This window comes from Schistocerca piceifrons, chromosome 2 (genome assembly GCF_021461385.2).
Source record: "Schistocerca piceifrons isolate TAMUIC-IGC-003096 chromosome 2, iqSchPice1.1, whole genome shotgun sequence".
In the NCBI taxonomy this organism is placed as follows: domain Eukaryota; kingdom Metazoa; phylum Arthropoda; class Insecta; order Orthoptera; family Acrididae; genus Schistocerca; species Schistocerca piceifrons.
The window spans coordinates 832,576,370-832,592,389 of NC_060139.1; the positions used below are offsets into that span (position 1 = coordinate 832,576,370).

At 41.7% G+C, this 16,020-nt stretch overlaps 1 protein-coding gene across 1 annotated transcript in view; it reads left to right on the forward strand.

The window, feature by feature from the left end:
• The window catches only part of LOC124774951 (mediator of RNA polymerase II transcription subunit 12), a 365,571-nt gene that overhangs the window by 18,467 nt on the left and 331,084 nt on the right, over positions 1-16,020 (forward strand). The window contains exon 7 of the mRNA XM_047249660.1: positions 4,928-5,175. Within this exon, the coding sequence (XP_047105616.1) occupies positions 4,928-5,175 (248 nt within the window). The remainder of the gene's footprint in view (positions 1-4,927; positions 5,176-16,020) is intronic.

Sequence of the window (16,020 nt, forward strand, 5' to 3'; positions counted from 1 at the left end):
GAATAGAGTGGTATGTACAAAATCATGTGGAAACAGTGTGGAAAAATACACTGCTGGAAAAAAATTAGTACATGTGGAAAGACGATGTCAGTTTTGATGTGATGAAATATATGCCACTTGGGGGATAGTAGAGTACTGAAAATGGTTTCAATATCATCTGCCAACAGATAGCGTAGAGACATAGCTACCAGACTGCCATCTGTGTCTACCCTGTATTAGGGGATGCTCACTGCCAGAAGGCTCAGTGTAGTGAAAACGTGTAAAGCAAGCAGGAAACCATGTCATGGAGACACTCGTGCTCCGAACTGCCAATGAGTGAGTTTGAAAGAGGTCAGGTTGTGGCCTTCTGAGTGGTGGGTTGATCCTTTTGGAGAACTACCACACAAGTTGCTTGTGCTGCATCTATCACATGAACATTCTCACACCTGTAGATGATGTTATGGACATCCACGCAGCACAGACATCCGCCAGGATCGTCATATTGTAAGGGCAGCAATGGCAGATTGTACAGCACAGACAAAAGAGCTTGCGAGCCCAGATGTGTCAAAATGAACTTTTGGGAACTGATAGCTCTCGTATTTCCGGAGTGGACACTAACCAACACTTGATATGTGCAGATGTTGTTAGACCCATTCTGTTGCTGTTCTTGCAACAGGAAGGTGGTGTATTGTTGCAGCAAGATAATGCTCACCCACACACTGCCCATGAAACTGAATGTACTCTGCAAGACATGCAGTAACTTCCCTGGCCAGAGCAGTCTTCGGACTTGTCTCCTATCGAGCACATATGAGATAAGATGGAAGAAGAAGTGACTCATGTGACTTGTCAACCAACAACTCTTTATGTGAACAGGTTGAACAGGTGTGGCATAATGTATTCCAGGACAGTATTCACCATTTGTGCAATTGAATGGCTGCCAGAGTCAACGCCTGCTTTGCCACCTGTGGAGGCAATGGGTGTTTCAGGATGGATTGATACCTGGTACACCAGAATTCCTTATGCTATTGATCTGTTAATATAATCTTTTTGTGTACTCCATATGCACTGTAGGGACAATAAATCTTGAGTGAATAGCAAACCCCTGAAAGGGTGTCCTTTTTTCTGGTGGTGTATAAAACTGACCAGTCAGGAAGAGCTGTGGTAATTAGGCTAACTAAACTGAGGGCATTGGGAGATTAAGGGAGAAAGGTTTATCATTTCACAGAAGACCATTCACATGACATGTAAATTTTTACATTTTGTTAAGAAAAGCTAAACGACAACCATACTGGAAGTATTGGAAATCAACAAACATATGACACAGAGGGCCAGCTTAGTTTTGAATGAGCAGACTCAATTTCCTTTTTCCCCTTTGCTAAGTTAAGTTTTTGTTACAAATACTAGAGTCAGACTGTAAATTCATTTTATTTCTTGTCAGTTATTAAATGGATCGCCACATAAAAAATTTTGTTTTCCCCATATTTTTAAGTTATGGAATTATTTTTGTTTGGCAAAAATGCAAAGTTTACCTATGTAAACACTCTGTGTCATTTTTGTATCTTCTGTACATATAATATCTGTGTACCTCGCACATCATGTTTATCTATGTTTGCGAAATTCAGTTGCCATCTGAAAATGGCCTGATAAGCTGAAAGCCAATTTGTGATCAAATAAATGTAATTTTGCAACATGAGGAAGTGTTTTCTTTTTAATGTTTGCCATAGTATTAGGAATTCTTTTTTAGTTTTATTTCTTTCTTTGATATACAGTAAGTGTATGAATGTACTGAAAGTATGATGGAGTCCTATGGATGAAAATAATGAACCAATGGCAACCTTCACCAAAGAGCCAAAGAAAGTGGTACACCTGCCTAACATTATGTAGGGCCCCTGTGAATATGCAGAAGTGCCACAAAATGACATGGCATGGGCTCGACTAATATCTGAAGTAGTGCTGGAGGGAACTGACACCATGAATCCTGCAGGGCTGCCCATAAATCTGTAAGAGTAGGAGAGTTGGTTGGTTGATTTGAGTGAGGGACTAAACAGTGAGGTCATTGATCCTGTTGGATTAGGGTAGGATGGGAAAGGAAGTCGGCCACGCCCTTTCAAAGGAATCATCCTGCAATGGCCAGAAGCGACATAGGGAAATCACAGAAAACCTAAATTTTGATGGTCAGATGCAGGTTTGAACCATCGTCCTCCCGAATGCGAATCAAGTGTGCTAACCACTGCACACCTCGCTTGGTAAGAGTAGAAGGGGGTGGGGATCTTTTCTGAACAGCATGTTGCAAGACATCCCAGATGTGCTCAATAATGGTCATGCCTGGGGGGTTTGGTGGCCAGCGGAAGTTTTTAAACTCAGAAGAGTGTTCCTGGAGCCACTCTGTAGCAATTCTGGATGTGTGGGGTGTCGCATTGTCCTACTGGAATTGCCCAAGTCCGTCAGAATGCACAATGGACATGAATGGATGCAGGTGATCAGACAGGATTGTTACGTATGTGTCACCTGTTAGATTTTTATCAAGATGTATCAGGGGTCTCATATCACTCAAACTGCATACACCCCAGACCATAACAGAGACTCCACCAGCTTGATCATCCTGCTGACATGCAGTGTCCATGGGTTCATGCGGTTGTCTCCATATTCGTACATGTCCATCCTCTCCATACAATTTGAAATGAGACACATCTGACCAGGCAACAGCTTTCCAGTCATCAGCAGTCCAATGTCGGTATTGGCGGGCCCAGGCAAGGCGTAAAGCTTTGTGTCATGCAGTCATCTAGGGTACCCAAGTGGGCCTTCAGCTCTGAAAGCCCCATATCGATGATGTTTCGTTGAATGGTTCCCACGCTGACATATCAATGAATGTCCTTTCTGTTGAGAATCCCTGACCTGGTTGCAATCAATTGATGCTGACACCCTGCTCCTTGTGTATCCTATGCTCGTCAGTTATGGCAATGACCAGTACAAGATCTGGTGACATTCCAGTCACATGGCGTGCTAAACTATTCTATCGTCCATAGTGTAAGGAATGAGCAAACCTACTGTAGGCAGATACAGTAGTGCCATTGTAAGGGAAAAGTGGTAGCTCATAATCCTTATTCTCCTCCCTTGTATCCAAGTAGAATGGGAGAAACATTTAGACTGAAGGCAGACATAACTGGTAAACAAAACTTCCTCATTGGCTGTTAAAATACTTCTAATAAAATGTCACTGCCAGTTTTTTTAACATTCATGGTGCGGCAGAGTGATTGCTTAGAGCCAGGTCCCAGGTTCATTGTCAAGATAGAATCAGATAGTACACTAGAAGTGGTAGTGCATGATTAAACTGCTTGGTCTCAACCACATCACTCGAAGCTGGATTTCTATTGATGCGAAACCAGTAGTGACATTTTAATAAAAGTATTTTGACAGCCAGTGTGAGAGATGTTATTCATCATGTGAAATTTTGCAGATGTGTCTGTACATCAAACATTTAAGAGCCATGAAGGCTGAAATGTGAAAAATGGGTGTTTAGAATCGTAAAGAAATATTTGTATCTTTTGAAATTTAGTGACCCATGAAAGAGTGTGAATGTGATCATTAAATATATGGGGACTGTAAAATTTCATTGTAGAGTTATATAATTGAGATTTTCAAGCAATGAGACTCTTTTACAGATCAAAAACAACACAAAACAGCGTACCCTGCCTTATAAAAATGTAAGGCATCCAGAAGGGGAGGATGAAACGATATGAAACTTCACTGGTTGGGAGGTTATGTGACGTCATTTTAGTGATTATAAAATTGAGTCAAATTTATAAAGAACTTGATAGTGTGACCTCACTTATCAGAGTGCCTTCGCATCCCTTCTGACCTGGACGCATGTACTGATTTTGCTGGTAAGGATGCCATGAACCTATTGTATCCTCTACATGGTAAACTGGCCCATAAACATTGTAACTGGTCCGTGATATCCAGGAGACTGACACAGGGATGTAGTTGATGTTGAAACTTGACCCACACATGTTCTATTGGGGCAGATATGGAGAACTTGTTGTCCTTGGGAGTGTCTCAACATCATGCAGTCAGTTTGTAGATATATGTGTCATGTGGATAAACATTTTCCTGTTGAAAAGCGGCACCATGATACTATTGCATGAGAGCAAACACATGGAGGATGCATGATGTTCATGACATACATGTGCAATCAGTGTTTCCTCAGTCATTACTAGCTGAGGCCTGAACTCATACCCAATGGGTCTCCAAATGACGACACCAGGAATAACACTGCTGTACCTCTCCAAAACATTGGAAGAATGGGGCCTCTTTCCAGGTTGCCACCATATTCATCAGTGATGGTCATGGAGGGTAGTGCAGAACCGTGCTTAATTGCTGAACGCAATGCAATGCTGTTCGTCAGCAATTCATGTTTCCTGGTCATGGCACCACTCCAAACACAACTGTTTGTGTTGTTTTAATGGTGGCGTACGCAAGCGATGGTAATTCCATAGTCCGGCTGCAGCTAGTCTCCAACCAATGGTGCAGGATTGCAAAGAATGTTTATGGAGTCCATTACTTGTTCTTGAATGGCAGGCTTAGATGTGAAGGGGTTGCAGTGTGATTGGTGCACAATATGGTGATCTTTTCTTTGGTGGTCAATCATGGTTGACTGCAATCTTGATGATGAGTCTTCCTGCCCTCATGTTTCCATACAGCCAAACATTGGGCGACTGTCACATCCAAATGCCCCACAAATCTGTTTATTGTACAATTCAACTAGCTGGAAAAATGGAGATGCACAGTGAAGCACCTTTCAAACTCAGGTAAACCTCTAGAGATTTATTTACTTGTTTCTCAATTGACTTTATTTATGTGAAGTTAAGTGTTACGTTTTAACTTCTTTTTCCTTATAAAAGTCTGCAGAGTTGAACACTTCACCTTAAGCTTATTTATTTGTCTGCAGAATGGACTGGAACACTCATCAAGTTCCTGAAGGATCAGTTAACAAAGCTTCAAGAATATTATCAGCAGTCATGTTCAGGAGGTGGGGGTCCAGGCTCCACGCCGACAACAGCAAGCACTCAGCCAGGAGCTTCTCCTGCCTCTCAGACATCGCAGTCACAAACTCAGGGCTCCTCCATGAGTGATGAACTACGTACCAACTTACGGCAGTGGCATTACTGCGTGCAACTTGCCAAGTATCTTTATGAGGTTTGTTTTTTCTTACATTTCTTCTTCTGTTTTTGTTTACTGTACAATTGATGAGCAGTCAGGAAGATAAACATAATTATATTTATTGGAGTACCTGCCAAGCAATATGCTGTTGTGATTCCAAAACATAATAAAGATTTGTGTGCATAGAGATTTTATACCAGTAACTCAAAATATGTCAATTACAGTCCAGCTACTTGTTTTATGATATGCTTGCTCTGTGGCTTTAATGTTTTTACCTACTTAGTTGACATTGAAATGATTTGAAAGAAGCTTTTTTATAATGTAAACTGTTCCATTGTAGTAAGAAGTAATCAAGGAATTCTTAAAATTTCCATTCTGGGTAAAAGATGATGTGTTGATAAGATTTGACATTTTTTTACTGAAATTTCCATGCTGACTTACTGCATATTTTAAAGCCATGGGTTTATTACAAGAGCAAATGTAAGAGGGCAGGAAGAAATTTCTCAGTCTGCCAGTGAGAGACCATGTTCTTATATGTAACAAATATGTTTGGTTTTCAACATAGTACATTTTTATGTCAGTGCGCTTCGTCCATCCTTTATCCAGTTTGCAGATGCCATTTCTGAAGTGAGGTTTGTAAAGGACTGCCAAAACCTCATGGTTGGATACAAAACATATTTCAGTCTAGAGTGTTTATTAACGGCTGATGACTGCTGTATTTAACTTGTGTGGCAATGTTTTGACTGCGTGGGCAACATCTGTTCTAGACGTATAAGTCCATGCAGCCACACCTAACGCTACTGCCTTAATGCTCCCTTATTAGCCTAGTGTAGAGATTCAACCTTGCAACTCTTGTGACTTATCTCAGGGTCCAGCCATGATTTCTTTAAGTCAAGTAGCTATAAAACAAAACACTGCTTCTATACACCAATAAAGTGTAGACTGGTTCCATTTGACTCTGTATATTGTCGTAAACCTTCACAAATGGTTAAACATTATGTGGGAAGTTACTACTCTCAGAACAACTAATATTACTCTCTCGAAGACCTCTCGTTAATGTGTCTGTGAATAGTAAGTCTGCTTATAGTCATATTCATCTTCCTTGGGGCCAGAGATCTTCCATGGTACCAGAGTGCCTTCATTACTTCTTGCTCCACTGGAATTACAAATGCTCCCCAGGAGGTAGACTCCGCACTTGTTGAGTAATACTTTCCCATAGTATGTGGCCTGATGTTTACAAACTAAGTGTGATCACACACATTTTTACTGTAAGCTGTATATTTGATGTACATGATAATGCCCTTCCATGGATGGCATGGATCACTACAAGTCATAAATTTGTTTAAATGTGGCAGTCTGTGGAAGTCATAAATTGCCAGATTGGCTGTACACAACAATTTGTCCCTTTTCCATTTTTCCATCAGATTTAGTGTGTTCCAGGAAATATTGTCCATAATATTTTTGGCAGATGAAATCAGCTTCAGTTTTTGGTACTGGGCCACGGACTTGCATCCACTGATTTACCTTTGACCACTGCTTCATTTCTGGTAGGGATTCATGGATCCAAGTCTGAACCACAGTAAGCAATTAGCGCTTAAATGAGTTGGATCTTTGTAAAATAGGCCAAATGTTGTAATGGTTTTTGCACTTTCTTTTGGTCAGCATTCAGCATGTATGGAACCATCTTTTACAAAAGCCTATTTTGCACGTAGAATGTATGATATTAATTCTTTCGATATGCAAATCGTATCAGTTATTTCACATGCCTGTAGCCATGGATAATAATAATAATAATAATAATAATAATAATAATAATAATAATGTCGTGTGATGAGGGCCTCCTGTTGAGTAGACCGCTCGCCTAGTGCAAGTCTTTCGATTTGACGCCACTTCGGCAACTTGTGTGTCGATGGGGATGAAATGATGATGATTAGGACAACACAACACCCAGTCCCTGAGCGGAAAAAATCTCCGACCCAGCCAGGAATCGAACCCGGGCCCTTAGGTTTGACAGTCTGTCATGTTGACCACTCAGCTACCAGGGGCGGACGTAGTCATGGATAATCTGATACCATATTATACATTTTCTCAGTGTTTTCATTTGTGGTTGCAGTTATGGGATGCATTCCACAAGACTCATTCTAAGAGAAATATGTCTACATTTGAATTTGTTGTTATGATCCATCAAGTCATCTCCAACTCCTGGTGATATGATGAACGATACCCCTCCATACATCCCTGGACATTGTCTTGGTCGTCAGTTCTTCCAGGTCATTCCAGTGCTTTCATTGTCCATCTTCTTCTTGGTTTTCCTCCATATCTTTGACCTTCCATTCTTCGGAACGTACTTGGTGAGCCTTCTCCTCTGACAATATGCCCAAAGTACATTAATTTCATCTGAGGTATTTTGACCTCTGAAGGTAGTTTAGATTTTATTTTTTTCAGGGCCATTTTATTTATTTATTCTTTTTTGGTCCATGAAACACTCGAGATCCTTCTCCAAACCCACATTTCAAAAGAGTCAAATTTCTTGCAATCTTTTTTTTCCATTACTCGCATCAGTGCAAAACTATGAGAAAGATCAAAGTTTCAGCCATATTTATTTTAGTCAGTAGGGACCGTCCCCTTTCCATTAGAAACTTGTTTAATTTAATTGTAGTAGTTTTCCCAAGTTGTACCCTCTTTCTTCTTTACTCAGTACAAAAGCTGTTATTTGTTTTCATTGATCCTAAAAATATGTATTTGTAGACTTCCTCAATGATATCTTCATCTATCACCACATTAGTGTTCATTCCTCGTGTCAAAATTTTTGTTTTCTTCAGTTTTAGCCTTAAGCTAACCTTTTCACTTTCTTTTCGTATTGTTTACTACCATACTTTTAATGTCTTCTTCACAGCGTGCTGTAAATGTTGTATCATCTACACATCTTGAGCTGTTTATCAAATGTCCCCCCAATTTTAATTTGAATACATCTGACAGACAGTCTTGAAAGAAACTAGAACAGAACGGGACCATAATATGTTGGGTAGTTTCTGAAAAGTAAAATTAAAATGTTTCATCAGAACATTAGGAGGCTAAAAAATAAGATAGATCAGCTTCTTGTGTGCCTAAAAGATGTGGCAAATTCTGAGATGATAGATGTTTTGTGCTTCTCTGAACACCGTGTGACCACAGGAATGGATAACTTAAATAGCACAACTAGTACCATTTTCATGTAGAGTTAATGTGGAAAAAGGATGGGTTGCAACACACATAAAAATTGGAGACACAGTCAGAAATATTGAAACAAACAGTTTGTGTTCAAATCAGAATCTAGAGGCATATACTTGTGATATGTTACTGCAGGGAAACTTTCAGATATTTATGAGAAATCTGTCACACAAGAAGAAACAGTTAGTAGTTTGTGGAGATTTCAGTGTAGATTTCTTAAAAGATACAGACAGGAAAAATGAAATGGAATCAGTTTCAAACTAATTTCAGTAGTTAATTTTCCAACTGATTTGCAACAAGGCAGCAGGATAACACATTTATAGACAGTTCTCAGGCTGCAACAATGTGTACCCAATTGTTAATGGGCTATCTTATCATGATGCACAATTATTGAAATAAACGACATAGCTCCTTACAGCACGGAAGCTAGTTTGTACAGAGCAATGAGAATAGGCTACAGTATTTTAAGAGTAAGTTAAAAGAGGTGGTAGGGGATGAGTTATATAGTGAAAGTGATGCTAATATCAAATTCAATTTATTCTATTATGAATTTGTGTCAGTATTTTAAAGTAGCTTTCCTAAGAAGTTAGCCAGAAGATTCATTACAAAAACAAGTAAGACTTGAACAACCAGGGGGATTAAAACCTCATGTAAGAGGAAGAGGGACATTTGTATAAAGATGAAAATAAGTCATGGTCAGATGTTACTTTGATACTACAAAAAATGCTGAAGTATTTTAAAGGAAAGTCATGAATGTCCAGCAGTATGTATTTTCTGACAGAAATCAATAATGCAGATAATAAAATTAAAACCATACGGGATATTGTAAATTCACAAGTAGTGAGTACTTAAGTCTCTTTCAAAATTTAGCAGCAAAAATAGCATTAAATCATTCAGTTTCCACATAACTTTAAGGAAATGGACGTTGCATCAACATCCTTCACTGAAATTAATAGAATTACAAAAACTCTATAAAGCAATAGCTCATGAAGGATTTATTGAATTTCAGACAGATTTCTGAAAAGTTGCTCTTACATGATATGTAATGTCCTCAGTGACATGGGTAATACATCACTAGCACAGATAATTTTTCCAGGCAGATTAAAATATGCAATTGTTTAATCACCTTACAAGAAAGGTGACAACAATCATTATCCCCCAATTTCCTGCTGACATCTTTTTCCAGAATACTCTAGACAGTAATGTACTCAAAAGTAGCCTCACATTTAAGCAGAAACAATTTACGTAGCACATCAGTTCGGATACCAGAAGGGTTGCTGAACTGAGAATGCAATTTCTACATTCACCCACCAAATATTGTAAGTCTTAAATAATAGAATTTTGCCAGTTGGTATTTTTTTTTATCTTTCCAAGGTGTTAAATTGTGTAGATCATTTTACTCTTTTAGAAAAACTTAAGTTTTATCAAATATACTCCTGGAAATTGAAATAAGAACACCGTGAATTCATTGTCCCAGGAAGGGGAAACTTTATTGACACATTCCTGGGGTCAGATACATCACATGATCACACTGACAGAACCACAGGCACATAGACACAGGCAACAGAGCATGCACAATGTCGGCACTAGTACAGTGTATATCCACCTTTAGCAGCAATGCAGGCTGCTATTCTCCCATGGAGACGATCGTAGAGATGCTGGATGTAGTCCTGTGGAACGGCTTGCCATGCCATTTCCACCTGGCGCCTCAGTTGGACCAGCGTTCGTGCTGGACGTGCAGACCGCGTGAGACGACGCTTCATCCAGTCCCAAACATGCTCAATGGGGGACAGATCCGGAGATCTTGCTGGCCAGGGTAGTTGACTTACACCTTCTAGAGCACGTTGGGTGGCACGGGATACATGCGGACGTGCATTGTCCTGTTGGAACAGCAAGTTCCCTTGCCGGTCTAGGAATGGTAGAACGATGGGTTCGATGATGGTTTGGATGTACCGTGCACTTTTCAGTGTCCCCTCGACGATCACCAGTGGTGTACGGCCAGTGTAGGAGATCGCTCCCCACACCATGATGCCGGGTGTTGGCCCTGTGTGCCTCGGTCGTATGCAGTCCTGATTGTGGCGCTCACCTGCACGGCGCCAAACACGCATACGACCATCATTGGCACCAAGGCAGAAGCGACTCTCATCGCTGAAGACGACACGTCTCCATTCGTCCCTCCATTCACGCCTGTCGTGACACCACTGGAGGCGGGCTGCACAATGTTGGGGCGTGAGCGGAAGACGGCCAAACAGTGTGCGGGACCATAGCCCAGCTTCATGGAGACGGTTGCAAATGGTCCTCGCCGATACCCCAGGAGCAACAGTGTCCCTAATTTGCTGGGAAGTGGCAGTGTGGTCCCCTACGGCACTGCGTAGGATCCTACGGTCTTGGCGTGCATCCGTGCGTCGCTGCGGTCCGGTCCCAGGTCGACGGGCGCGTGCACCTTCCGCCGACCACTGGCGACAACATCGATGTACTGTGGAGACCTCACGCCCCACGTGTTGAGCAATTCGGCGGTACGTCCACCCGGCCTCCCGCATGCCCACTATACGCCCTCGCTCAAAGTCCGTCAACTGCACATACGGTTCACGTCCACGCTGTCGCGGCATGCTACCAGTGTTAAAGACTGCGATGGAGCTCCGTATGCCACGGCAAACTGGCTGACACTGACGGCGGCGGTGCACAAATGCTGCGCAGCTAGCGCCATTCGACGGCCAACACCGCGGTTCCTGGTGTGTCCGCTGTGCCGTGCGTGTGATCATTGCTTGTACAGCCCTCTCGCAGTGTCCGGAACAAGTATGGTGGGTCTGACACACCGGTGTCAATGTGTTCTTTTTTCCATTTCCAGGAGTGTAGATGGCATTACACACATCTGGTTTAAATCATACTTAACAGACAGAATGCAGAACATTGTACTGAATAATTCAAACAATGTTGAAAAGGTAGAAAATTTTAGTGACTTGGGAGAAATCACAAAGTGAATACAGCAGGTTCAATTGTAGGTCCAATCTTATTCCTTATGTATGTGAATGACCTTCCACTGAACATTTAACGAGCAGAACTGGTACTTTTTACATATGATACTAGTGTTATAATAAATCCCATTAGAGAGAAAGCAACAGAAGCAATTTTAATGACATTTCTCGAAGAATTAATTGTGAGAAAACACACTGTTTCCAGTTCTGTATAATGAACAGAGTCTTACCAATAATTAATGTTGCATATGAACATGAGTCAGTAGATGTGGTAAAACACTCCACATTTTTGTAACAATATTAGAGAAGGAAAGTTGCTACTCATCATATAGCGGAGATGCTGAGTCGCGATCGGCACAACAATTATGTGAATCTTTTTGTCGTAGCTATAATTGTTTGAATCTTTTTGTTGTGCCCATCGTGACTCAGCATCTTTGCTATATGGTGAGTAGCAACTTTCCTTCTCTAATATTGTTACATTCCATCCTGGATTTTCCATTGTTCTAATTTTGACTCCAAATTTTTGGGTGTACGTTTTGATGAAAACATGAACTTGATGAAGCATACTACTGTGTATCTCTAACAGTTCAGTTTAACTAAATCTGATCTTTCTATAACTGCTAGTCTTGGAACCAAGGGAATCATCCAGCAGACATATTTTGTACATTTCCACTCAATAATGCAGTAGGGAATAATTTTCTTAACTCACTTGATTGCGCAAAAGCAAGCAGTGAAAATAAAATGTGGTGTTTACCCGCGGTAATGGTGTAGGTACTTCTTCAAAAAGTTAGGCATTTTAATTGTACCACCACAATACACATATTTACTAATGAAATTCATCATAAATAATTTATCGCAATCTGTGGAGAATAATGATGTCCACTCCAACAACACTGGAGAAAAAAATGACTTTTATTACCCATTATCAAAACTGTCTGTGGTCCAGAAAGGAGTTCAATATGCAACAAGAAAAATTTTTTGATCATTTGCCCAATAACACAAAATGACAGGCAGCAAAGCAAGTTTTAAAACTAACCTGTCTTCTGGACAACTCATTTTATTTGATGGATGAATTTCTATTTAAGAGACAGTAGCCTCTAAAAAAGGTACATATGTCCTTGACTCATTCCACATTGTTTCAATAAAAGATCCAATCAAATGATCTAGGGAACATGTACCTAAGTAGCTAACTCTCACCATTTATTAATTGTTGAAAATGAAGAAGTAGGCTAGATACACACATTTAACTACTTGGGTCCCCCTTCTAGTCATGACTAGGTAAATCAGTTACTTGCCAGATAAAACCAAGAGCTTAACAAACCTAGTAAATCTTTGCAGTTGTGAAACCAACTTTTCAGTTGGGGACAGATTTAATTTTACACTTGTGATAGCTGTCACTTCCTTCCCTGGTTTGTCCTTATCATACCAAAAGTCAGTCATCTGTTTTTTCATGCAATCATATCAGTCCATGTCACACTTGTGAATGAGATAGAGAGACTGTGTTTTTCTTTGGTGAAATACCAGTTTGGCATAGGTGCTATAGTGGAAGAACCATATTTTAGAAAATTGTCTTTTGCATCCTCCATTGCAGTGAGATAACTCTCAATTGGAATCTGAGCATCCATCTGCAGTAACTATGGCTAACATCTTTCAGTCCAGCCATCAACCAAACAACAAAGTGCTGCAGGTTGCTGCATCCCAAGGCACCTGTTTCTCTACTGTAGCATATCATAGCTTCAGAGCCATTGTGGTATCTGATGACACCACATCTTCTGAATACAGTGGTGCTATAGCCATCGCTAGCTCCCCTCTGCGTGCCACATGACATATCCACTGGACAGCTTTATAGTATGTGACTCGCCAAGCAGACGACATCAGGAGTTCACATCTATGGTTCTCTGGGCCAGGAGCCGACTGCACAAATGGTCCCATAATAAAGGGTTCCATTCACTACAGGGCAGTGCACACCAGTCAGAGCCTACAGCCTCACATACTGCATCTAGACTGCTAAGTCTTTGCAAGTGCGTCAGCCATGGACTACGCCCATGTACAGATGTTTCCTGTCTATGTCAGTGCTACCCTGCTAGGATGTACCTAACTCAGTAGTGTAACAGTGTAGCTAGTACTTTCAAGATGTCAACCCCTATCAGATCAGGACAACCTTTTAGTTGAAGCTGTTTTCTGTTGTACTTGCTTAAGGCACTGTATAATAAGGTTCACTTATTGTTTTTGCTTCCTGGGCTCATCTGTGCATTGTAGCATGCACCTCTCACAGCATGATTCAGCATTGGCGACAAGGTAAAAGCTTATTTTCTGTAATACTCTCATCTCAACTGTGGCGAAGAGGGCAACATTTTAGTAATGACTGTTTGGTCCCGAGACTTCATTCCCTGTGTCATCTTGCTTAACTGTGTAGCCCTCCTGTCTTGTATTTGTGTGCCCTCTGTGCAGTATTTTTTGTGGTTCTGCTCCACATTCAGATATAGACCAGTTATTGGCTGTTTCCTTTGGCTTACTTGCATTTGTGTGTCCCTTCCTTACATTCTATGACATTGTGTCTATTTTTTTTCATTGTCTGTTGCTTCTGAGTTACACATAGTAATTGCCTGTTTCGTGCTTTCCAGTTCTTTGCTAACACAGTTTTTTATGAGAGACTTTGCACTGTGTGCATTACCTGTTATTCACTGTTTGCTCTTAGGGCATAGTGCTTTGATCTTCATTTATGTATGCACAGTTTCCACTTAACACGTTTGATGGCTGTATACCTTTTTTTCATGCCTTGATCCTTGCTAGTGATAGTGTACATTATTTAATTTATTATTGCAGTATTTTGCTGAGTTAGATGCTTGTACTGTTAAATGCTTCTGTTCTGCTCCCAATGCTTTACTGTAAGTGTTAGAAACTCTTTCAGGCGAACATGGCTTTGATGCCATATATATGCTTCTCGCATTTTAGCCACATATGTGGGCATCGATTACTGTGTGTCCTGTGTGCTATTCATTTGTGTTGAGGTAACTGTCTGTGGTAAAACAATGTTAAGAGAGACGATTCATCACTGCTAGCTGCAGACAGTTCAACATTCGTTAATTTGAGATTGTGCATTTCTGCGGCCAGTTAGACTGTTCAGTGGTTTCCGGTTATGCTCTCATGGTTCTTGGACATTACGTGACTGAATAGTTGTTCAAGAAGACCCCTGTCAGTCAAGTTGACTGATATCATATACTTATTTGTCATGGCTGATCCAGCACAGGAACTGCCACGGACTCAGCTTGTGCAGTCATGAGGGTGGTCTATACAGCTGTTGCTCCACATACATTTCGTGTAGTGTGCAGTGACAGTGCCACTTCCAAGTGTGGGATATGTCGTCAGAGCTTCTGCCCTCAGTCTGGCAATTACAGCATACCTCCAAGCTTCTCTTCCAGCAGCTTGCCTGTCCCAACATTGCTTTGGCCCAGGTGTGTTCGACACAGACTCTGCCTCCTTGAATTTATGGCCTACATTCCTCGCACAGCTGCCCCCATTGATTGTCTTCTGTCTCCTCTTGCAGCTCAAGCAGTGTGCTATTCCTCTTTGGCTCCATCACTTGCACAGGCCCCAGCACCTCCTCAGTCTCCAGTTCCTCCTCCTCGGTCTTCATCACCTCTTCAGGTTCTTGTGCCACCAGCACCCTGTCTGCCGGCCTCCTTGATGCCCCCCCCCCCCCCCAGCCCCCCAATCTCTCATCTCCTCTCTTGGGCTTCCTGTGCCCTCTCCTCCTGTCCCCTTTGTGACCTCCTCGTCTTGGTCCAGTGGAAGCATCAGTCAGTCCTCTGTCCCCTCCTATCACCGCACCTTGTCCCCTCCACTGACCACACCTTGTCCCCTCCGCTGACTGCACCTCGTTCCCTCTGCTGACTACAACTTTTCTCCTGCTGTCATGTTACCCTTTATTTGGCTATCCTTTGTGCCTGCAGCAGCATCTCCTCCATAGGCAAGAGGGATGCAGGAGCCATGGCTGATGGCTTTTGATCCACCCACCAACCAAACAGCAGACTGTCGTGAGTTGCCACTCAACCAAGGTGCCTGCAACTCGGCCACAGCACATCGTGTCTACAGCAAGCATTGCGGTATCTGGTGGTGCCAAGTGCGCTGGATACAGTGATAGCTCGCCTCACTAAGACACATGTTGCAGTTTCCTATTATTCTTCCTCTGTACAGCTATAGAGGATGCCACTCAGCTCCTCGCCAGGCAGTTGGTGTTGGGAGCTTGCAGCTATGGTTCTCTGGGCCAGAAGCCGACCGTGCAAGTGGTTCCACAGTTAGAGTTCAATTCTTCACAGTGCAGTGCACACCAGTTGGAGCCTGCAATCTTGCGTACTGTGTCCAGACCACAGAATCTTTGCAAGTGCTTCAATCGCAGATTATGCCCACATACAAAAGTTTTCTGACTATGTCAGTACTACCCTTTTAGGATGGACACTGTACTTAGTGGTTGTGTTAGCATCACAGTGTGGCTTATACATTCAAGATATTGTCACTGTGTTTGGTCTCAACCCTTATCAGACCAGGACAATCTTTTAGTTGAAACTTCAAAAGCTTTTTCTCTGTTGTATTGCTTGAAGTACTGTCTAATAAATTTCTATTGTTCTTTTCGCTATGTGGGCACATCTGTTCATTGTAGTGTGCACGTCCGACGGTGGGATTGATCACCATCTCT